Raw genomic sequence first — 22,419 nt, 5'->3', positions numbered from 1 at the left:
AGGGTCACTGATTTTAAGTAACCGTGGCCTGAGCACCAGGGGCATGGCAGCCTCAAACCTCGGTCCATTACCATTGCTACAGAAACAACTCACACTTCCAACTAATGGGGTGTCGGCCTTGACGTTTCTCTGTGCAAATGCTTTATTACTAATAGTGATGATAATGGCATTTCCAAAAGTGAGAACATACCAGTCCTAGAAGGGACATTAGTAGTCCTTTAGCCAAGTCCTTGTGTTAGCCAGGAAGGGACTCCAGTGGCATAGAGATTTGCCTGAGGTCACATAGCAAGTTAGCTGACACAAAAGGCACAGCTGAAAACCAGGGCTTCAGATTCCTGGGCTGGTCCATTTTCCATGGCACCGGGCTTTGCAAAGCACTTTATCATGTGTTTTCTCATGTAATCTTTACAAGTTATCTGAGCACTGGACATCCCACAGCCATTTGATGAGTTGCTACTTGATTATTTGCAGACCCTGGAGAAAAATGGACAAATCAGGCCCACCATCCTTTGGGGCTGGATGTCACTCGAGTCATTTAATTGCCTGCTGGAAGACGACTCGTGTCTTACTGAAAATGCTAAGAATGACCAGTTCTAATTAGTGCCTTTCTATAAGGAATCTTAATCCCAGGAATGTGCAACTGGTAGGGAACAAGAAAACACATTAAAATTCTATTCCACAGAATTTTCTCAATAGGAAATGAGAACATTTGGTAAAATGCAACATTGTTGAATTATTTGAAAAAGCTTTTAAAAATAGAAAGAGACGACCATTTCCTTAACGTAAGAGAGCATACTTCTTCTAAACCCAGGTATCCTTATTCTTCATCTTCTATATTTATATTCTACATCTAGATTCTATATCCTACTGTATTCTTCGTTTCATCTAATGAAGAAGCAGTTAAGTAAAAAGTACAGTAAGACAGTAATTGATGTTGTCTGCCAGTCACATAAATAGCTTTTAGTTCGTATGTGAAGGCCTCCTAAAAATTGTGGCCAGAGGAAGGGCTGCCATACTTTCTGAAGTGGGCATCTCTACAGAGCCTATTAGAGTAACAGACTAAGGAAGCACAAAAATGACCAAGTTGTCATAGATCCTGCATAGTAAGATCCCAGGCTTGGGTAGGAGGGGTCAGCCAGCCCTGGCCCCACCATGGGAATACACTGGGAACTCATCACTGCCTACACGAAGTGAGGCTCACCCTCCCAGACCCCGCCTCCAGCCCGACATGCATGTGCGTGCTCAGGCACACCCCCCGGGGGACCTGGGCTTTGTTGCCATGAACTGGGGGCCGGAGGCTTTCGGCTGAGCCAGAGGATGGTTCTCCAGGCAGTGTGGCTGTCTAGAACTCGTCCTTCCCCCGTGTCCTAGGGCCCCCCAGGGCTCTCCTGTACAGTGCTGGCTCCCTCCTACACAGAGCGCGTGGGGCGTGGTTACACCAGGGACGTAGAGTTGTGGCCACAAGGCCCCTCCGGTGCCTGACCCTCAGAGCTTCCTCCCTATTGACCCAGCACCTGTTTCCTTAGTTTTGTTGTTGGCAGTTCTCCAATGCCCTGGACCAGATGATTCACTCCCCATTTTATGCAATTTCATGGCAGAAACTTTTAGCGGACCAGAGACGACTTAAGCGTGAGCAAGAAGAGGCCGATATTGCAGCTCGTCGCCACACGGGCGTCATTCCGACGCACCATCAGTTTATCACTAATGAGCGCTTTGGGGACCTCCTCAATATAGACGATACGGCAAAAAGGAAATCTGGGTCAGAGGTCTGTTTTGGTCGCCTCAGTCTGCTGCTTGACCCAAAGCGATACTTGCCTCCCCTCACCATCGCCTTCTGTAGGCCAAATTAGTTCTCCAAATAGCATCTGTCATCCCGGCTCCCGTAGGCTTGCTTTGGCTCTTCTGTGGCTGGTCATGGACATGAGTCCCACTATGTCCTGTGCTCTGTATGTTCAAGCATGCCTGGCTGTGGGACCGGGATCCGCTGGCGCACACCCCTCAATGCATGCCTTCGAGCATCGGCTGCCTTCATGAACCCAGTCCTCTACATCCTGCATTTTATCATGACACTGTGCTGCCTGTGCATTCTGCCTAGAAACCTCATACCTTAGTCCGTGTGCATTAGTAACTGTAGTGTGGTCAGCTATAAGAGTCTTTGAAGAGATGGTTTCGTGAAACTTATTATGAAAGTTAGCAAGCGATGTGTTGTTACATAGGTCCCAAAGTCTCAGAGAATGAAACTACTGCTCAGTACCATATGATGAATTAATTGAATAAGGTGTCTATGAAGAATTTTGAAACCCAAAGAGTTTTGCAGTTAGGATAAGCCCACGGGGGATAAGAGAACCCCTGAGAGACATTGTATTTGTTCCCTTGATTTTGACGTTTCTCAGCTGAGATTACAAAACTTAATATTATAAAAGGCACAAAGAAAGCACAGACCTCTGAAGTTATTTCATCCGAGCCTTGGCCTCCTGCACTAAGGTCGACATGTTCACATTTTTTTTTTAAATTTTTTAATGTTTTATTTATTTTGAGACCAAGTGCAAGTGGGGGAGGGGCAGAGAGAGGGGGCAGAGGATCCGAAACGGGCTCTGTGCTGACAGCAGAGAGCCCTATGTGGAACTCGATCGAACTCATGAACTCGTGAGATCATGACCTGAGCCAAAGTCAGATGCTCAACCGAATGAGCCACCCAGGCGCCCCAACAACATGTTGAAATTCTTATGCCGGCCCAATGCTGTGTCTTGTGTCAGGACATGTTTTGCCACGTAGCCCTAAGTGGCGCGCTAAGGATTAGCTGCTTTTGGGCAAGTGTGTGTGTCCGAGGCTTGGGGGGCAGGGAGCTGGGCAAGTGACACCAAAGCACATGCAGTCTTATAATCTTTAGATGTAGTAGATTAACATTCACATTTCTATTTGTTGAGTGACAGAGGCACTGGCTACTCATCAAATGGTTTTTGTTTTGTTTTTTAAAGAAGTGGAAGGTTTTTGTGACAAAGAAAGAAAAGGACCAGAGCGAAGGGAGGAGAGCAGGGAAGGGGAAGGAGACTGAGGTGATGGAGAAAAAGAAAATGTCATAAGGAAGAGGCAGAAGTTGGCAGCAGTCATGCGGACGCCAGGGAAGGACAGCCCCCAGTATTCCAGCTCCTCAGAACCACCCTATTCTGAAGCCTCTGGTGACAGATTATCCTCATTCACGGGCCCTCCTGCTTGCAAGGGATGGAGAGGAGGGGAACCTGGAAGGCACCAGAGGGCTGCAGGGTTATGGGTGTAGGTAATACAGGCACGTGAAAATGTAGCTGAGGCAGAACAACCATGGAAAGAGGCAAACTGCCTAACCCACCCAGCCTCCCTTCCAGAGCGCTCATCAGAATCTCCTCGGGGCCCATCCACAAAGGTTCTAATTCTAGGGTGGGGCCCAAGGATTGCATTTCTAACCAGTTCCCAGGTGATGCTGATGAGGCCAGTTTAGGGACCACACCCTGAGAACCACTACCCTAGATGTTGACTGACAGACACGGGAAAATAGGGACTAACAAGTCCCATGCACAGAATCATGTAGATGGACATCAGCCCCATTGAGTACAACCTGAGTGACTACCAATTCTGTGCAAGACCCTGTGCAGAGGCATAAATAGGACCCAGACTGTGTCCTTGGGAAGCTGGTAGTGTAGTGGAAGAGGCAACCTCATGACAGTTGTGTCTGTTGTAGCAAGTAACAATGTTGTCGAAGGCAAGGGAGACAGGGATGGATTAGGCCTTGGAGACAGAGACAGATATAGACAGCGGTGATGCTTTGTATAGGCAATAATGACTCATGATATGTCTTAGCAGTTCAATGGAATCAGTATTTCTCAACCTGGAGTAGTGTATGGATTTTGATTAATGGAAAAAAATTTTTTTTTGTTTTCACCAATCCCCAGTATTGGCCTAAGCCAATTTACAAATTAAGCAGTAAATTGCACACCTGTAAAACTTAATTTAACCAACAGGTGATGTCATTTTACCTGTTTATTTCAGTTGCCACTCAAAGTGTGAATGTGGTGCTATTTGGTATACATTTTTTAAAGTTCACACAGCCCTACAGCTGGCTGTCCTGGGGTAACCACCACATTTGTTTTTTGTTTGTTTTTTTTTTTTTTTTAATTGGAATCACTGAAATTTTTGTCCTTACAATGTTGGTTGCCTGGGCTTCTCTACCAACTTGTCATTTATCATTCACTCTACATCCATTCTTTCTTATTTGCTTGCAATTATTAAATTGTGCTCTTTTGTCACAGACAGACACAAATTCAGGCATTGAAATCCTATGGCATTGGTTATAAAGTAGTCATTTAGTTGCCCTGTACTATATATGTGAATAGATAGAAATATCAACATGAAAATGCAAAAATAAATTCCTGTGGGGGATTCATCACCCTAGAGAAAATTCCTAGCTTGAGGGGCCTGCAAATAAGGGTCATATCATTGAGGGGCTTAGGACCTAACACGAGGCTTGATGGAGCTTTAAAATATAGTACCATTTTTCCCCCTCCACTTTGTCCTCTAATATTGACAAAGAAGTGTGTGAAATTGGGGAGAAATTACCCAAGACCTTAACTTACCATGTTAGAAATTGAAATTTGATCTAAGGGACACTTGAGAGCCTCAACCAACTTCAAAGCAGGGAAGTGACGAGTGAAAGTATTTGAGAATGTTATTTGTGCTCTTGAGTGACCGTAGATGAAAGTGTAAAGAGCACAAAGTCAAAGAAAGCTTTGTATGTATAGGAACTAGAGGTCAGACCTGACCGTGATTTTGGAGGGAGGGCTGGCAGGACTTAACAACATACTGGAGGAACTGGAATCTGAGCAGGTCTTCGAGGCCCAGGGGTCCAGAAAGAGAAGCCTTGGAGAAAGAGCATGAGCTCAAGGCTCCCTTTGTCTGGCTTTTGAGATGATCTCACAGACCATGAGTAATACATGGAGTCAAGGATGACATGAGAAGTGAATCAGGGTTTCGTCCACTTGCAGATCATAATTTTAAGTCCGGCAAATAGAAGATGTCCCCCAAAGAGTAACACAGTAGATAAGGAATGTCTGAGGACTTCTGACTGGCGCGTGTGTGTGTGCGTGTGTGTGGTTTGTAATAGCACGGCCAGCTTTGGGGAGCCAGCGCTTCAGCTTGGGGACTTTACAAAGCATCTCTTCCCCAAATCTGGCCTCCTTGGGGAGATTCTCATGCATGACATAGTTGATCAAACATTCATCTAATGTTCTGCTGAGGTCAGATAAGTGGAATTTTGCCCAGATTTCTGCACCAGAATGAACTACTTAGAGTGAATTCTTCTGCTTTGCTTTCTGGAAACTGCTGAAGATGTGTCCTTTTCATTGTACATAAATTGTGATTTTAAATTTTGACTGTTTCTTGTGTTTAGATGAGACCTGCCAGAGCCAAATTTGACTTTAAAGCTCAGACCCTAAAGTAAGTACCACCGAGTTGTTGTTTTTTTAACTGCCTCTTTGAAACAGCTCACTTGTAGAGAAGAGATAGAGAAAAACAACAATGATTAAAAACAGTAATTTATAGAGTTTCCTACATGCCAAAGACCATTCAAGTTACATATGTTAACTGATTCAGCCCTCACCAGAACCCTCTGGGCTTGATGCTATTATTATCCCCATTATAGTAATAGAGAAGCCTAGAGGCTGTGAGGGAAAGGAACTCACGCAAGCTGGTCAGTGCTAGAGGCAGAGGATTCAAATCCAGGCAGCCTGGACTCCTACCATCATATGCCACCCTGCTGCCTCCTGGACAGGGATTCGATTCCCTTGATGAAGTGGCAGCTCAGTCTGACCCACACTTTCTATGGAAAGAACCAGAACCAGTTTCTAGGAAGATAACTTTTTTGTAACTTTTGCTACAACATCTTATGGCATTCAGAGCTTGTGGGAACCCAGAGGAAACCAGCATTTCTCTAACTATGTTTCTTAAAGTACTAGCTGTGTAAAATATTTCTTGAAAAGAGTATTCCATGCTAGGAATGAATCTGGGAACCACTGCATACTACGTCCATATCTCCCATGCCCTTCTCTCCCCAGGGAGACTTTAATATTAGTATTGTAATTAGCTCTAGAAGGCTTTCAATGAAGAAATCTGATTAGCTCATTTAGCCCAGTGTTACCTAAATTTAGATGACCAAGAAGCCTTTCTGTTTCCATGGAATGAAATTTGGGAAATAATACTAAAGACTGGATTCCACAAGCAACTTACTCACTTCCTATCTAATTATGGGCCATGAGTTTCCATTGGTGGCAATACCAGCTGCCATCCCATTGTCCAGCTGATGGAGGCCCTGCATCTCCATCCTCGATGTTGAGAGGGAAAGTTCTCCTCACTGGATGCTGGGAAATGCCGTTGAGAGGCTATGCAACCATGATTCTGATCTCTTCCCAGCACAAAATGTGACCAGGGTAGAGTTTCCAGACCTAGGTACCAATCTGCCTTGTTAGGTTTGTTTGTAGTCTCTCCAGTCCTTTAGCTCATTGGCTAACAAGAAGTGTCAGCCTGCTATGCTGGGAAGATGAGCTCTAGAGTCAGGAAGCCCTGTGTTCGAGTTGTGACCGTGCCACTTCCTGTCTCTGTGACCATGAGCAGGGTCACCAAGCTCCACCTCAAATTTCTTCATTTATAAAATGGGCACAAAAATGCCACTCTCGCAGGGCAGCTGAGGCGATACTTATAAAACATTTTGCAGGGGCGCCTGGGTGGCTCAGTCGGTTGAGCCTCTGACTTCGGCTCAGGTCATGATCTCACGGTTTGTGGGTTTGAGCCCCGGATTGGGCTCTGTGCTGACAGCTAGCTCAGAGCCTGGAGCCTGCTTCAGATTCTGTGTCTCCCTCTCTCTCTCTGACCCTCCCCTGCTCACGCTATCTCTCTCTCCCAGAAATAAATTTTAAAAATTAAAAAAATATTGTTTATTAAAAAAATAAAATAAAAATAAAACATTTTTCAGAATGTAGCAAAAGTCAGCATCTTCCCTGCCCCTTCTTTTTAATCAGAGAGAATATAACAAGAGTATATAAACTAATTTTAATTTAATCAAGCAATACCTTTTCCCCTTTATTCTTTGAATTGAGCAAAACCCACGTAATCATTGAATGACATTGTGATGATTATATTATATACATTTCATTAAAAAGTCACAGAACAATTTTTTCCTTAGAGCAACCTTGTCAAATAGAAGAGGGAGAAAAGGCTGATAGAGAGGGAATTGTCACCATTTATCAGTGTTGCAAATGCTGGAGAGATGTCTCCTTCCTCCTGGCTTGGTGCTGTTATCACACCATGCTCCCTCCTAGAACAGTTAACAGAACTTTTTTAAAAAAGAGTAAATGACAGTTGTGTCTGGGTGGCTTCAGTGGGTGAAGCATCGAACTTTGGCTCAGGTCATGATATCACATTTCATGAGTTCGAGCCTCACGTCAGGCTCTCTGCTGTCAGTACCAAGTCTGCTTTGGATCCTCTGTCTCTCTCTCTGCCCTCTCCCCCAACTCTCAAAAACAAACATTTAAAAAAAAAAAAATAGAAGAGCAAATGACAGATCCATTGGCTTGAGTCTTCTAAACATCTTTAATCACTGGGTTCTACTTTTCTCCATAGTATGTTACTTTAAAAAGTGTTCTGTAGGAGCACTCAACTCAACAAAATTAAACAGGTTTCTTACCCACAGGACTTCTCTGATCCTCTTCTGTGCCAATATATGTGGTGACACTCTGGAAAAGATCTGAAGTATATCATATTATTGTTTCTCAAGCCTTGTTACCACAAGACCTTGCCGTGTGGTTCTTTGGGAGATGGGCATGTGGTCCCTAATGCAGGCAGGATGGCAGCCAATGGTACCTCTCCTTTGGCCGTGACTGCAGACCTCTCAGCCCCCCTCGAGCTGTCCTTGTCCTTGCTTACCAGTGGGTCCGTGACACCCTCACCTGCATCTCCAGCTGCAAGTCACGTAGAGGGACATAGAGATCTCTAGCAGGAGTGGGTACACTGAGGGTGCTGCACATCATGTGTCCGTGATTAACAAGTAAAGAGAGGAGGGAATTCAGAGCATCGGCAAGGAAGCTATCGCAAAAAAATTGGCCCAAAACATTCTTTCTTACAGAGACAAATGCCCCAGGTCCCCTTCATGGGCCTCCTCAGGATTAGAATCTTGTGTACCAGTGTGAGACCCACAAAGGCCGCCTTGTTCCTGCAGTCAGCACAGTGCCGACTTTATGTAAAGTCTTCCAGATGTGCCCCAGTTGTTGAGCCAGCACCCCTCACATAACCGTGGGACTTCCTGGCAAGTAGGCACACCCCCTCCAAACTGCAGTCAGAGCCTTTCTTCTCATGCTGTTGGTTTGATGCAAATGGAAAAAGATCTAAGTCACTTTTTTTTCTCAATTCAAAAAACTTTCAGGGGTGCCTGGCTGGCTCAATTGGTAGAGCATGCAACTCTTGGTCTCAGAGTTATAAGTTCAAGCCTCATGTTGGGTGTAGAGATATACTTAAAATCTTAAAAAAAAAAAAAGTTAACATCTATCCCACAGAAAACTGGAAAGGTGCCAAAAGAAATGTAGTTTCCAGAAGAGTGGGGCTCTCACTTCCAAATATAGAGCCCCTGTTCTATCATCTGTTCCTTTGACCTCACTCAAAGTCTTCTTTTGCTAAAAAATGGAGTGTCTTCATCTTCCACATTTTGAAACATCTGCTAAAATGCCATGACTCTCTGTCGACAGGGAGCTTCCTCTGCAGAAAGGGGACATTGTTTACATCTATAAGCAGATTGATCAGAACTGGTACGAAGGAGAGCATCACGGCCGGGTGGGGATCTTCCCACGCACCTACATCGAGGTACTGTAGCTCCTCTTTCCAGGGAAGAGCCTCGTCATGCCCAAACCATCACTTAACTTACCAAGACCTTGTGTTTTGTTTCCTCCCTTCCTCTCCTCCCCCTACTTTCTGTTCTTTTCCTTCTGCTCTGCCTCTCTCCCTTTCTCAGCTTCTTCCTCCTGCTGAGAAGGCTCAGCCCAAGAAGTTGGCACCAGTGCAGGTTTTGGAATACGGAGAAGCCATTGCTAAGTTCAACTTTAATGGTGATACGCAAGTAGAAATGTCCTTCAGAAAGGTAGGTGCCCTCTCCTGTCGTCTCTGAGACTCTGTTGGATGGCCGTGTTTTGGTGGGGCAGTGGCATCACAGCAATATAGCCTGGTGGCACCATCCCTGTGCCTAGGAGATGTGCCCCGTGAAGGATTGCATTAAAGGCAATTGGAGAATTCTCTGAGGTGAGGAATTTAAAAAATAAACCCCAGGCTCTGTCACGGCTTAATTACATTAGGTTCACTGACTAAAAAGGCAGTATTTCTGGAATCTTAGACCTCTTCAACCAATATTTATTGAGCACCTAATGACGTGGTCAGTGTTGGTGACTAGGTTTCACAGTATATTAACATGGCCCTAATGGAGAAGAGCAAGTCCTTTGACACCAAGAGAAGTTTGAAATACTTTGAAGCCAAAAGTCACGGGTTATCAGCTGTGCAGCTTTCGGGGAGTTGAAGAATCTTTCTAAGCTGCCATTTGCTCATATGTATGATGAAGATAGAGGGCCCTCTTCTAGAGCTGTTTTGAGAGGCTCTGTGAAGCCCCCAGGATGTCGCACAGCAGCTAGTCGGTGCTCGATGAACAGGAGATGCCAGGGTTCTCACTGCACTCGTTTTGCATACGAGTAAGCTGTGCAGGGGTGTCTGCAGGGATGCTGGTCTTCCCAAGGATCAGATGTTCTCTTCAGGTGTCAAGGCTCTCTGGATTGCTACAGTAATTAGTTACTAATTTTACTGAGGATGGAGGAAAATGAACACATGCCTTAGAAAAAGATGAGCTGGGATGTCTGGATGCCTCCGTCACTGAATCATCCAACTCTTGATCTCAGCTCAGGTCTTAATCCCACACTCATGAGTTCAAGCCCCATGTTGAGCTCTGTGCTGGGCTTGAAGTGTACTTAAAAAAAAAAAAAAAAAGATGAGCTGCCTTATGGGAAAGAGAGGCACTGGAAGCACCCTAAACGCCCAATATGGGGAGACCAATAATTAGGTTATCGTATGTGCATACAACAGGATAGCCTGCAGTGGGCCCTTAAGCTGTTGCTGCAATACCATTAAAAATGTAAAATTATATTCCTTAACAAAGAAGGACATTTGCTATATGTAGAAGGCTGGAAAAGGGAAATACAGTGCAGACTCCATTTGCATAAGAAAAAAGCATGTGCCAGTCTAATTCACATTCATGGGATTAAATCTGGAAATACATCATCTATCAAAATATGAACACTGATTATCCCCAAGTGATAATTTTATGGGTAATAATTACGTTCTGCCTAATGTTTGTGTTTTAACTTTTCTATAATGATATAGGGGAAAATAAAGTCATGAAAAGGAAGGAAAAAAGATAACCCTCCAAAGCCTTCGCTTTAGACAAAGTTGGGTATCAATATTGTGTTAAATGAGGCAAAAACCATACATTTGGCTGTTAGCTTAGGGGAATGAATCTGAAATATTTCAAGACCAAGCTTGACTTCACAGCCTCCAGGTTGCCCTCCTGCTGTTAGCGTCTCCATCTCGGTGATCCTGGTTTCATCCAGATCTAGAAAGGAAGGTTTCTCTGAACAAAGTCTCTGATAACTGATTAAGGACGGCGCAGGGTGCAGGCGGGGGGCTCAGGGTGGGACAGGGGATGGTGCAGGGTGCAGGTGAGGGCCTGAGGCGTGCCGAGGTGTGCTGCGACAGGGACCCTTACCTTGCCGTATCTTACAGGGTGAGAGGATCGCGCTGCTCCGACAGGTGGATGAGAACTGGTATGAAGGAAGGATCCCAGGGACGTCTCGGCAAGGCATCTTCCCCATCACCTACGTGGACGTGATCAAGCGGCCACTGGTGAAAAACCCCGTGGATTACATCGACCTGCCTTTCTCCGCCTCCCCAAGTCGTAGTGCCACCACGAGCCCGCAGGTACCTAAGCCTCTCGTCACTGGTTTTTGCTCTCATGACAGATCTATGGTGCTGATGGCACACAGGCCCCTGGGGGTGGTTCTTCCATACTGTAACTAAGAACCGTGTGCAGTAATGCAGAGAATACATACCAGGGTTTGTTTCCATGCATACAAATGACATTTTTCAAGAACTTGCAGGGAGAATTCTTATTTGGGGGAAAAGAAAGAGCTTAAGGTGATTGCCCTGAGGATAAGATGATTAGGGCAAGAGACATAACAGCCTTTATCAGTTGGTCCAAAACTCTTTATAGGAGCATCCTACCCTGGATGACGCTGGCTGTCTGGGGCCCACCAGTGTCCTGTACATACCATGACCCAGTATGCTTCTCTTCATCATCTTACTGGCCAGGGGTGGCCTGCAAAAGACAAAGATTGAAAGACAGAATTGCATGTTCTCATTCTCAGACCTAAAGACCAGATCCAGAGTATTCTTTGCAAGCACGAACTCTGTCTACACGGGGCTGAAAGGAAGTAGGTTTATAGGCATGAAGTTTGCATCCCTAAACTTTAATTATGAGCAAACTTGTTTTAAAAAATATAAAGTATTCCAAATCCATCCCCACTTTCCCAAAGCCAAGAAAAAATCAGGACCTTGAGTTCAGATGAGGCATGGTAGAGTGACTTCCTGTGGAGGACACTGACCACACCACAATGGTCAGTTGTAAGGATGACCAGGAGTATGACCGGACCCGAGATGACACTTGGATAGTGCCTCTTTTCTGTCATCCTCTCATTATTCCCTCCTCTTCCACCTGCCCGTCACTGACCTCAGGGATGATTCTTGGCAGAAAGAATTAGACGGGCTGACCCAGGCCTTCCTACACAACAAGATTCATATCCTGAGATCTTGTGGGGAGGGTGTTGTGGGGTCGGCACAGGCCATTCTGCTTTGTGACAATATGAGGAGCTCGGGGAGATTTTTCGCTGGGCTGGGGCTGAGCATGACTATAAGTCAAGACAGTGCCACTGCTAGTCCTCTTCTCTGGAAGGCTCTTTGCTAAGAGCACTGGAGAGAATAAAAGCCCAAAGAAGTGGCAGGGCACCTTTTTCCCTTCATGGGGTCGTGGGTGAGTTGTAGAAGGGGTGGGGGAGGGTGGGGAGGGGTGGGAAGCTTCGAATGTGTCCCTCTGAAAGTCTGACTCTGCAAACCAGGCCAGCACCATCTGTAAGTGCCCCGACAGGCCCCTTTCTCCCACGTCCATACCACTTGCTTCGCCTCTCCTCCACCACCTGCACACACCATGCACACACACGCGTGCACCCACATTCCACTTTTCTCTCCAGTCTGACCAAATGATTTCATTGGGGGGACACCAGAGTGTCCTCATCCTCTCCATTTCATTCCTCTTTTGTATATCTCTTGTGATCGTTTTCCTTTCTTCTTTATGCTGACGCTTGTACCTTTTGCTTCTTTCCTTTGTTTTTCCTCTCTTCTTTTCAAGTCCCCGGGTCACAGCCAGCTCCTCATGCCAGCCCCCTCATCTCTGCCCCACCCCCACCGAGCCCTGTCCCCTGAGATGCACGCTGTCACCTCTGAGTGGATCTCGCTGACCGTAGGGGTCCCAGGCAGGCGGTCTCTGGCCCTGACCCCACCCTTGCCTCCTCTGCCGGAGACTTCTGTCTACCACACTGACTACCTGACCTCGTGGGCAAGGCCCGGGCCCTCCCTGTCTCTCAGCCTGCCCCATTCGAGCTGGGTGGATCGTTCCACCCCACGCTCCATGGCATCCCCGTTGGCCCTGCCTCCCCCCTACAAAGCCTCTCTGGTGCCCGGTGCCCCGGCCTCCCTCCACGTCAACGGGGACAGTGGCGTCTACATGCCACCATCAGGTGTCTGCCGGGACAGCTTCTCGCAGCCGCTACCAGGGAGCTCTGATAGGGTCATCTCCGAGCTCACCGACGCCTTTAGCAGCCAGGGTAAGCGACAGCCAAGGCGAGAAGAGCGTGGACAGTGTGAGAGGAGAGCAGAGCGGGAGGCAGGTGACAGATGCCCTGGAGGACCCAAGATCTCTAAGAAGAGCTGCTTGCGACCTTCAGACGTGGTCAGGTGCCTGAGCGCGGAACAGAGACTCTCAGATCTCCACATCCCCGAGGAGAGCCGGCCCAGCCAGCCCCTGGGTAGCCCTTTTCCGGGAAGGGAGGCTGAGCAGACAGCGCCGCATAGAGGTGGCGAGCAGGCTGAGAGGAGGGCTGCTGGGAGTGCTGGGAGCCAGGTAGGCCTGCAGCATGACCGTGTGTGCCTTGGCGTCTCAGGTGCAGGGGGGCTGGACGTCTCACCCGTGGCCCAGCAGATGCTGGTGAGAGCCCTGTGCTTGCCTTGGGAGCAAAACTATTACCCAGGAGGGGACATGGGTCATCGGCTAAGGTGTCAGGCTGGGGACAGTTGGGAGACAAAGGACGGTCTGCACTCTGGCCTCCTGAGGTGATTCAGAAGTTGCTCCCATTTTGGGCACCTCCGGGCCCAGTGCAAAAGCCCATGAGAAGGAAGGCCTTCCTCACGCCCATTCAGGCCTTGGAGACTTTCCTCAATTTGCTCTAACGCAGCTGAGAACACCAGGCTTCAGTTTGGCTCCGTGTGGTTTGATTTTGTGTGAGCTGCACTTTGTTTCCATAACCCGTGGCACTCCACCAGTGCTCAGCTCCGTCAGGTCTGCGTCCTGTCTCATGTTTGTGTGGGAGCGCAGGGCTTTTGTTCCCTGATGCACAAATGACTGGCCCATTTTCTCTCTGGGTCAGCTGCAAAGATTTCAGGGACCACAGTGGCCTTAGGGTATTTGGAAGGCTGAAAAATTGGGGGCTGAGGATGAGGGTAAACTTGGCAGTTAGAGCCTGATTCTAATTTTGTCCATGCTGTTCAGTACCCCAGAAATCAAAGACTTTGGACAACTTCTCCAAAGTAGCTGGAGTTGAATGCCCTTTCACCTCTTCCCACCTACTCCCTCCTGGGAGTCCCTTGCCCTCTCTGAGCCTCACCTGTAAAGTGAAGATGATACACTACCTCCTAGTGTGGTTGAGAGGGTTCCATGAAGCAGTGGGTGTAAAGTCCCAAGTGCACGGGCTGGGAATAGAACATGGTCAGCTATCCATTTTGGGTGATCTAGAGCTGCTTCTGGAATTGAGAACATTCTAGAATGCCTTTAGTATCAGATGGAATTCTTAAGTCCCATTTATTATTTACCGTGCACAATGCCCACAGTAGACCACGTTTGATCCTCAGACCTGCAGCCCTCGTGTTTCTCTAAAGTTTCATTTATTCACTCAACAAATATTTATTTGAGGCCTGTAGACACCGCCCTGTATCAGGGAAGGGGGCAGGGGCCAGTGCTTTCCTGCTCTGGAGGAGCCTGTGTTCCAGTAGACTGGCAGACAGCAGCATCATGACTGCAGCAATAGAGGCAGGCTCAGAGGCCACAGGAGCACAGAGGCCTGAGACACTGACCAGGCCAGCCCTCCAGCTCCAGCCTGACAGTTGGGAGAGGAAGGTCTTGCCACAGGAAAAGCAGTGTGGGATAGTGACGAATAATCAGGCTTAGCCTCTCGCTAGCGAGCCACTGTTTTCTCATGTACAAAGCAGGAGTGAAAGTAGTCCCTCCTTCATAGGGTGGTGGTAAGGATTAAGTGAAGTAAGCGAGGTGCCTGGTATGTGGGAAGGCTCCATAAAGTGGATTGTTTTTCCAGCTCTGAGCATGGGGCCCAGGGAGAAGAGCAATTCCCGGGGAAGGCCTTGCCTGGAGAGTGGGGGCTCCTGGGATGCATGTTCTAGGAGGGAGAAAAGGGTGTGTCCTGTTAAGGAAAGAATAGTTGGTTAGGGAGAGATAATGAGGGACTAGCTGGAAAGAATTTAATGTCTCTGACATGGGAACAATTCTGTAAACGTTCTAAGTCAGCCCACGGTGCCTGGAGACCTTGTTATTGTCGGCCCTGAGTCATCGGCACAGTCCGATTCCAGGACCCAGCATGTCCAGGAAGTGCACACAGGGCCGGAGCTCCGGGTGAGTTTAGGGATACATACTTCCCGCTTCCTAATGGAGGGTGGGAGGTGGGGGTGGTAGCTGGCAACATGGAAAGACAGGCCTGTTGAAAATTGATTTTCCTTTCTTGGTGGGCCTCCAGACCCTGAGTGTACCACTTCCTGTCCCCTCCCTTCCTCCTGCTCTTTCAGGGCCAGCCCCTTCCCCATGGGTGTGCGCAGCCCTGGGCCCTGGCCTTGTTCCCTCTGAGAGCTGGGGGAGTTGTGTGGAAAGGGCTCCTGCCCACACATCTCCCACCCCACCTCTGTACTCTTCCCGCATGTGACTGGGACTCAGAGCTAGCCACTCAGGAAAGGAGGACATGCAGACGATCCTGCCCCTTGAGGCTCTCTGTATGATAGAGCTAAAGATGGAAAGGACTTCAGGGACACTGTTCTTTGATGTCCTGTCAGCTTGCTGTGACACTTATTGGGATAAATGTGTTGCAGACCAGTGTGTATGATCAGGAAAATTGTCCATCACTGTTTTCCTTGCTGTGGGGAACTGAATTTTATTATAGTTGTTAGGAAGCTTGGTTGAGTTTGTGACCAGTAAGTGAGGGAGTTTAGCTGAGTAACTTAAATGAAAAGACATTCTGAAATGCTGTGGTCATTTATTCTTTCACTCAAGTATCTAGGATGTGCCAGGCACTGTGCTAATGCTGCAGGTGACAGAAAAGGATAGACACTATCAAGGGCTTCCCATTGCCCTCAGGAAAGTGTCCTCCCTCACAGGCTTTCAAAGGCCTCATGTGATCTGGCCATTTAGACAGCAAGCCAGCTTCACCTTCCAAGGACTTCCTGCGTGTTTGCCTGGATAATTCCCACCTGTCCTTCATTCACTTCTTCACTTAGGTGTAACTTCTTCCAGGAAATCTTTCCTGATAACTTCTCCCTGCCCCTGTAAGACTGGGTTAAGTGCTCTGACTTTGTGCTTCCCATAACCTCTGCACCTGACTGTGGGGGGCACTTCTCAGCTCTGCTGTATTCTTTACCTTTGCTTGTCTATGTCGCCATTAGAGTGTTAGCGCCCTAAGGTCAGGGATCATGATTCCTTATATGTGGAAGGTATTCAATAAATATTTGTTGAGTGAAAGAAAAGATAAAAAGATAACTGGCCCCAGTGAAAGGAATGTAGGACCTCCACTGGTGGGAGATAAGACATGTTCACAAATAATTATGATGCAGACAGGAAAGGAGAGGCAAATAGTTCACCCTGAAAGTTCAAGATGAGAAATAATAAGCAACAGGAGAGGGAAGCTGCCAGTCTAGTAGACTTTGTAAGAAATGTGGTATTTGATCTGGGGCTTAAAGCACAGGAGATTTATAATAGGCAGACAGCAAGAGGGTATCGTTTGAGGCAAGCAGGTAGCCCAGCCAAGACCCACAGGTGGGAATGTGAACAGAGTATGGGGAATTGGGAGCTGTGAGTGAGGCTTAGTGTGTGCACAGGTACATAGAAGGGGGGTCTGGGGAAGGCGCTGGGAGCAGAGCTTGGAGGAGCTCTTGTACAGCACGTAGATTTTCATCTGCACCTCCCAACACTGTGTCTGGTCCCCTTCCTCACAGTTATGTGCCCCTTGTGAATCAGTTGTCAGACTTCCCTGTTTGGTGCTAAGTCCCTGCATTGCTGCTTCCTTCCCCTGAGTCACCTGTCCAGCCCTACCCCTGCCACCCCCAACCCTGCGGGTGTGTGAACACTTGTATAAGGGTTTGGCTTTTTACTCCTTTGTAGACTCCCAAGCTGAAATCACATTTGGTCGGTTGCTCATGTTATTATTAGGTGTGTGTTCTCTGGACAGCAGAAGGTGGGGATGAAGTGCAGGGCGTCTTTAGGAGAACCACAATCTAGTAGGGAGGGCACTGTGTTGAAAGTTGGGATCCCCAGGCTCTGGTCCAGCTCTGCTGTTGGCCTGCTGTGTGTCTTCAGATGAGTCACTTCCGTTCTCTGCGAGTTTCCTTATCCATAAACAAAAGATTTAGACAAGAGAACTGAAGTTGTTTTTAGCACTTATATTCTACGATTAGCTAAAAATCCTGTATAAACAGAAAGGAAAATAAAGAACAAATTCAAAAATTTAAGTAGGGGATTTATTATAAACCTGCAGATGTTCACGATTGAAAAATGAAAGGTGTTCCCTTTGGCGGGGGTGCATAATCAGACAATGACATAGATACAAGGAAAACACCCAAGAGTTCAGAATTATCAACCAAACTCTTGGATTTTATTGGGCATCATTTTGGCCAGGAAGGTTTGGGATGATCAAGACAGTGAAAGGGAAGAGCATCTTGGAAATCTGTCATTAGCATCATCATATATTCACTGAGCTTTCCCGAGATAGAGATGGTGTTTGCGGACTGGTGTCCAGCCATGGTTTTTAAGAGTTCCTACAATTGGTGTGAGAGATCCTCATAGAATTTCTGAATTAAAAAGAACCTTTACAGATCACCTACTCCAGTGACTCTTAACTTTTTCTGGATCACAGAGCTGTTGAGAATCTGAGGTCAGCTGAGGACTCTGGGCCAGTAGTTTGGGGATGAGGGTAGCATACACACAGTTTTGCATCAGGTTTCAGGAGATCCACACCTGAGTCCATCTGAAGGCTCTCTGGGAGTTAAGAGCCCCCCCATTCTATTCTTCTTTTATGATAAGATGAGGAAATTGAGGCCTGAGAAAAGTGACAAAACTTCTGTGATATTTGTTTGGGTCCCAAAGGGAAGGAAGCCAGTCAACAGTAAAAGCAGTATTCAGGAAAGCCATGTGGATTCTCAAAGCATCTGAGAAGCACAGGAACAGCCCTGGAGAAAGGAGAGGAGAGAAAGCTACTCAGCTGATGGCTGAAAGGTGCTTTAGTGGATTCTGAGGGAATGTGCCTTACCACATGGCAGCTAGCTGCATTCCCGGAAAAATCAGAACAAAGACCTAGGCCTGCTCTGAGCATGGAAATTAGAAATAGAAGGGAAAGCATGTAATGCAACTTGCGAGAACAAAGAGGAAATAAAAAGTGGTAAGCTATCCAACTAAAATGGGAAACATTTTCCTTTGACTCAGAAGGGAAATCTCTAAATATGTACACGGGGTGTTTAACAATTTACAGGATGGGGAGAGGCGTTGACTGCAGTTACAAAAATAATCAGCAGGTGTTATGTCAACACCTTAGGATAGGGAACCGAGACCTAAAGTTGAAGTATCCACCTCTAAAAAGGTGTTAGGAGAGATGGTAGGTATCCATAGCAACCCTCATGCCAGCTACACAGTACCTACCGAGGTAACTCCTCAAGGAGTACCTCCTTGATCACTGACCTCACCAGCTATTCTGATGTGTCCCTTGCGCAGAGCACAAGTGCAGAGAATCAGGATGTCATAGGATGCACAGAACTTGGGGTCTGAGAGCCCGGGGTTCACGTCCTACTTCCTCAATTACTCAGACATGTTGGGTCTTAGTTACGTAAGATGAGGTAAACGTTGGCCACCTTGTTAAGAGGATGAAATGAGATACAGAGATGAACACACCCAGCACAGAGCATGTCACTGGGACTCAATACATACCTGTTGGGTGACACCAGGTCACAGGGAAAAGAAATAAAAGTTTGCTTTATTTTCTTTCTCCCATTCCACCTCAGAGAAGAAGATGGAGGTGGGGGAAGAGAGGCAGGTAGAATATGAAAGAATCCTTCACTTTGTGTCAACAGATCTAGAGTTTAGAAATTAGAGATGTTGCACCCTAAATTAGTGCTTCTCCCTGCTTTCTTGCCCCTGGAGTATGAAAGCACCCTCTTGGAAAGTTTTTGACTTCTTCATTTTTGGATATACACTTGCTATTACTCCTCAGCTCACTTTAGGAGAGAAACAGACCACACTGCAGACTATGAGGACAAGGCTGAATGTTTGGGTTTAGTGTTGTAATCAGATTCAGATTACAACACAGTAATGTGTTCTCTGTGGAGTAGTCTGCAAGAGGATTGTGTCTAGATGGTGAACAGCTGAACCAGTTGGTTGTAATTTGTTTTATGTTTAAACTGGGATATTTTTCTTTCTTTTATTTTTTTTTTTAATGTCTATTTTTGAAAGAGAGAGACAAAGAGAGCATGAGCAAGGGAGGGGCAGAGAGAAAGGGAAACACAGAATCTGAAGCAGGCTCCAGGCTCTGAGCTGTCAGCACAGAACCTGACACGGGGCTCGAACTCACCAACAGTAAGATCATGACCTGAGCCAAAGTCTAACACTCAACCAGCTGAGCTACCCAGGTGCCCCTAAGCTGGGATACTTTTCTTAATAAACTCAAGGAGAACTCAGTGGGGCCTGTTTTGAGGGTCCTATGGAGGTTTTCTAGAGCCAAAACCCCGGAGCCCAAAGCGTTCAGGCCTCTGACTCCTCTGGCCCAGATTGCCTATGGTGCTCTAGAAGCTGCAGATCTATCACCATCCAGGGCAGCCCCTCCTGCGCTGCCAGAGGAAGCTCTCCATCCACATCTGGAGGCTGCAGTCACAAGCCCTCCACCAAGTCCTCCGTGGGCCATGAGTGGGGTGCATCTGTTCTTAAGCCAGGCCAGCCCTGTCCAGCCTAGTTCTCAATTCATAGGATGCATGCACCCTTGTGTTAGAACCTTCAAGCCAAAAAGAATGTTTATGTAAATCATGTCCAATCCTCTTATTTTACTAAGAACTTGAAATCCAAAAACACTAAGCTAGCGTCTTAGCCTAGCCTGGGACCCAGATTTCCTCGTACTCAGTCAGGTCTCCTCCTGGGAGGCCGGTATGGGTCATCAGAAAGAGAGGTAGGGGTGGGGTCTGAGCAGATGAGAAGATAGGCATGGGCAGTGGGTTGAATAACGCTATCTCTGAGTCACTGGGGAGAGGGGTTTGGTTAGGAGGGCAGAAGGGGCCTGAGATGCTTCCAGGGGGGGTCAGGCCACGCTGAGGCTGAGTTTCTTAATCTCATTAACATCTCCAAGACTTCTCTGCTGCCCTGTACCCTGTGGACAGTTTATTTGGGGCTTCAGGGCTTGGGCACACACCCAAAGCTGGAAGAGAATGCTTACTAACTCCCATGTTCGTGCCAGGTGTTCTGTGGATCCAGAAGGATTACTAGCCCCAGGGAGGCCAGGGTCAGATTCCTGAGGGACTTCTGTGAACAGAAGATAGAAGGGAAACAGAGCAGGGAAGGCTCCATGTAGGTTGCTCACTTGGGAATAATAAAACGAGTCCTCCAGGCCAAGGGGCAGGGGGGAAGGGGGGCAGTGTGTGAATGCATGTGCAAATAGGGAAGAAAAGTAGTTTCTGGATCGGTAACTCCTGCTTACTGATGGAGGATGGGGAGAGTGCAGGCTGTGTGTGTGTGTGTGTGTACGTGTTGGGCTGATGGCTATTTTTCTAAATGTGAAAAACTAGAGCACATCTCCAAAAGTCCAAAACATACTTGGCATAAGATAATACTCCCTTTATTCTTAACCCTGGATGAGGTCCTCATTAGAACTTTGTCTACTTTTAGACTTAAATAAGGGTGGGGGCGAAAAGCAAACAATCCAGTGAAGAAATGGGCAGAAGACATGAACAGACACTTCTCCAAAAAGGACATCCAGATGAGCAAACAGACACATGAACAATGCTCAGCGTCCCTCATCATCAGGGAAATACAAATCAAAACCACACTGAGATACCACCTCATTCCTGTCAGAGTGGCTAAAATGAACAAATCAGGAGACTGTAGATGCTGGCGAGGATGTGGAGAAACGGGCACCCTCTTACACTGCTGGTGGGAATGTAAACTGGTGCAGGCGCTCTGGAAAACAGTGTGGAGGTTCCTCAAAAATTAACAATAGAACTCCCCTATGACCCAGCAATAGCAGTGCTAGGAATTTCCCCAAGGGATACAGGAATGCTGATGCATAGGAGCACATGTACTCCAAAGTTCATAGCAGCACTCTCCACAATAGCCAAAACATGGAAAGAGCCTAAGTGTCCATCAACTGATGAATGGATCAAGATGTGGTTTATCTATGTAATGGAATACTACATGGCAATGAGAATGAATGAAATCTGGCCATGTGTAGCAACATGGATCGAACTTGAGGGTGTTATGCTGAGTGAAATAAGTCAGGTAGAGAAGGACAGATACCATACGTTTTCATGTATAGGAGGATTAGGAGGAACTTAACGGAGGACCACGGGGGAGGAGAAGGGGAAAAATAGTTGGGGAGAGGGAGGGAGGCAAACCATGAGAGACTCTTGAATGGTGAGAACAAACTGAGGGCTGATGGGGGTGGGGGAGAGGGGAAGGGGGGTGATGGGCACGGAGGAGGGCACTTGTTGGGATGAGCACTGAGTGTTATATGGAAACCAGCTTGACGGTAAACTATTTAAGGAAATGAATGAATGAGTAAGTAAATAAATAAATAAATAAATAAATAAGGGTGGGGAGAGAGTGCAGAGTGGCATTGTCCAGGAGGCATGTAACATGAGTCGTGTATATAATTTAAACTTTTCTGGTAGTAAAATGGAATCAGTGAAATTAATTTTAACAATATATTTTATTTAATCAAACATATCTAAAGTAGCATTAAACTATTGATATAATTACATAATAGTATATAATCAATAATGATTATTAATGATAACAATTTGCATTCTATATTTTGTGCTGTTTTTGAAACCCAGTGTGTATTTTTACACTTACAGCACATTTTTATACTGGCCACATCTCAAGTGTTATGGGCTACCATATTGGACAGCATAAGTTCAGAGAAAGAGCTATGTAAAGCTGTATACAGTTAGAAAATGGGGCCAGGAAAAGAAAAATCTATACCTAAAGGAAAAAAAAATCTGAAGACAAACAGCCTTCAGAGTAAAGGGCAAATCCCCACAATGAATATCAGTGGTCTCTATTGTCCCTGAGGGTTCACATGCCACACAACACCCCCCCCAAAAAACTGGTTTACATCTCAACTATCTGAATTTGTTTGATTTAAATCTAAGGAGTGCATTTCAAACAGGAAGAAACTGAATCTTAGCTAATAGGATAAATGTTTATCTTGCCTTTGTCCCTCATCCCACAAACTGTGATTAAGGAACCAAACTATCCTTACCTATCGGGGACAACTTCAGTTTGTACTAGATGTTACCTTTGTCTTGATGTGAAAGCTATGATGATGGTTATCCTCTGATTTGGATATGACCTGAGACCAAGGAAGGTATTAGCTGGCTCAGTATCCCATCCAGTACTGTGGATCCTTGAGTTAATGACTGGACCATATTTATTATTGTACCCTGTACCTTTTACATGCAGAGAAAGTATTCAGGAAGAGACGAGACAGTGGCTGCTTTCACAAAGGGCAGAAGCTG

General features: G+C 46.5%; 1 protein-coding gene across 8 annotated transcripts in view; it reads left to right on the top strand.

The window, feature by feature from the left end:
- SORBS1 (sorbin and SH3 domain containing 1) overlaps positions 1–22,419 on the top strand; it is a 166,712-nt gene that overhangs the window by 131,301 nt on the left and 12,992 nt on the right. For 5 of the 8 annotated variants that reach the window (XM_039230206.1, XM_039230205.1, XM_039230203.1 and 2 more), the window contains 5 exons: positions 1,599–1,766; positions 5,420–5,466; positions 8,763–8,877; positions 9,026–9,151; positions 10,834–11,028. In XM_039230206.1, the coding sequence (XP_039086137.1) occupies positions 1,599–1,766; positions 5,420–5,466; positions 8,763–8,877; positions 9,026–9,151; positions 10,834–11,028 (651 nt within the window). Of the gene's footprint in view, positions 1–1,598; positions 1,767–5,419; positions 5,467–8,762; positions 8,878–9,025; positions 9,152–10,833; positions 11,029–12,511; positions 13,283–22,419 lie in introns of all 8 variants that reach the window. The other 3 variants (XM_039230207.1, XM_039230204.1, XM_039230200.1) reach the window with 2 other exon arrangements.

This window comes from Hyaena hyaena, unplaced genomic scaffold (genome assembly GCF_003009895.1).
Source record: "Hyaena hyaena isolate Hyena2069 unplaced genomic scaffold, ASM300989v1 scaffold_44, whole genome shotgun sequence".
Taxonomy (NCBI): domain Eukaryota; kingdom Metazoa; phylum Chordata; class Mammalia; order Carnivora; family Hyaenidae; genus Hyaena; species Hyaena hyaena.
Note: the sequence above shows the minus strand (reverse complement) of the source record. Positions and strands in the feature narration are given on the sequence as shown.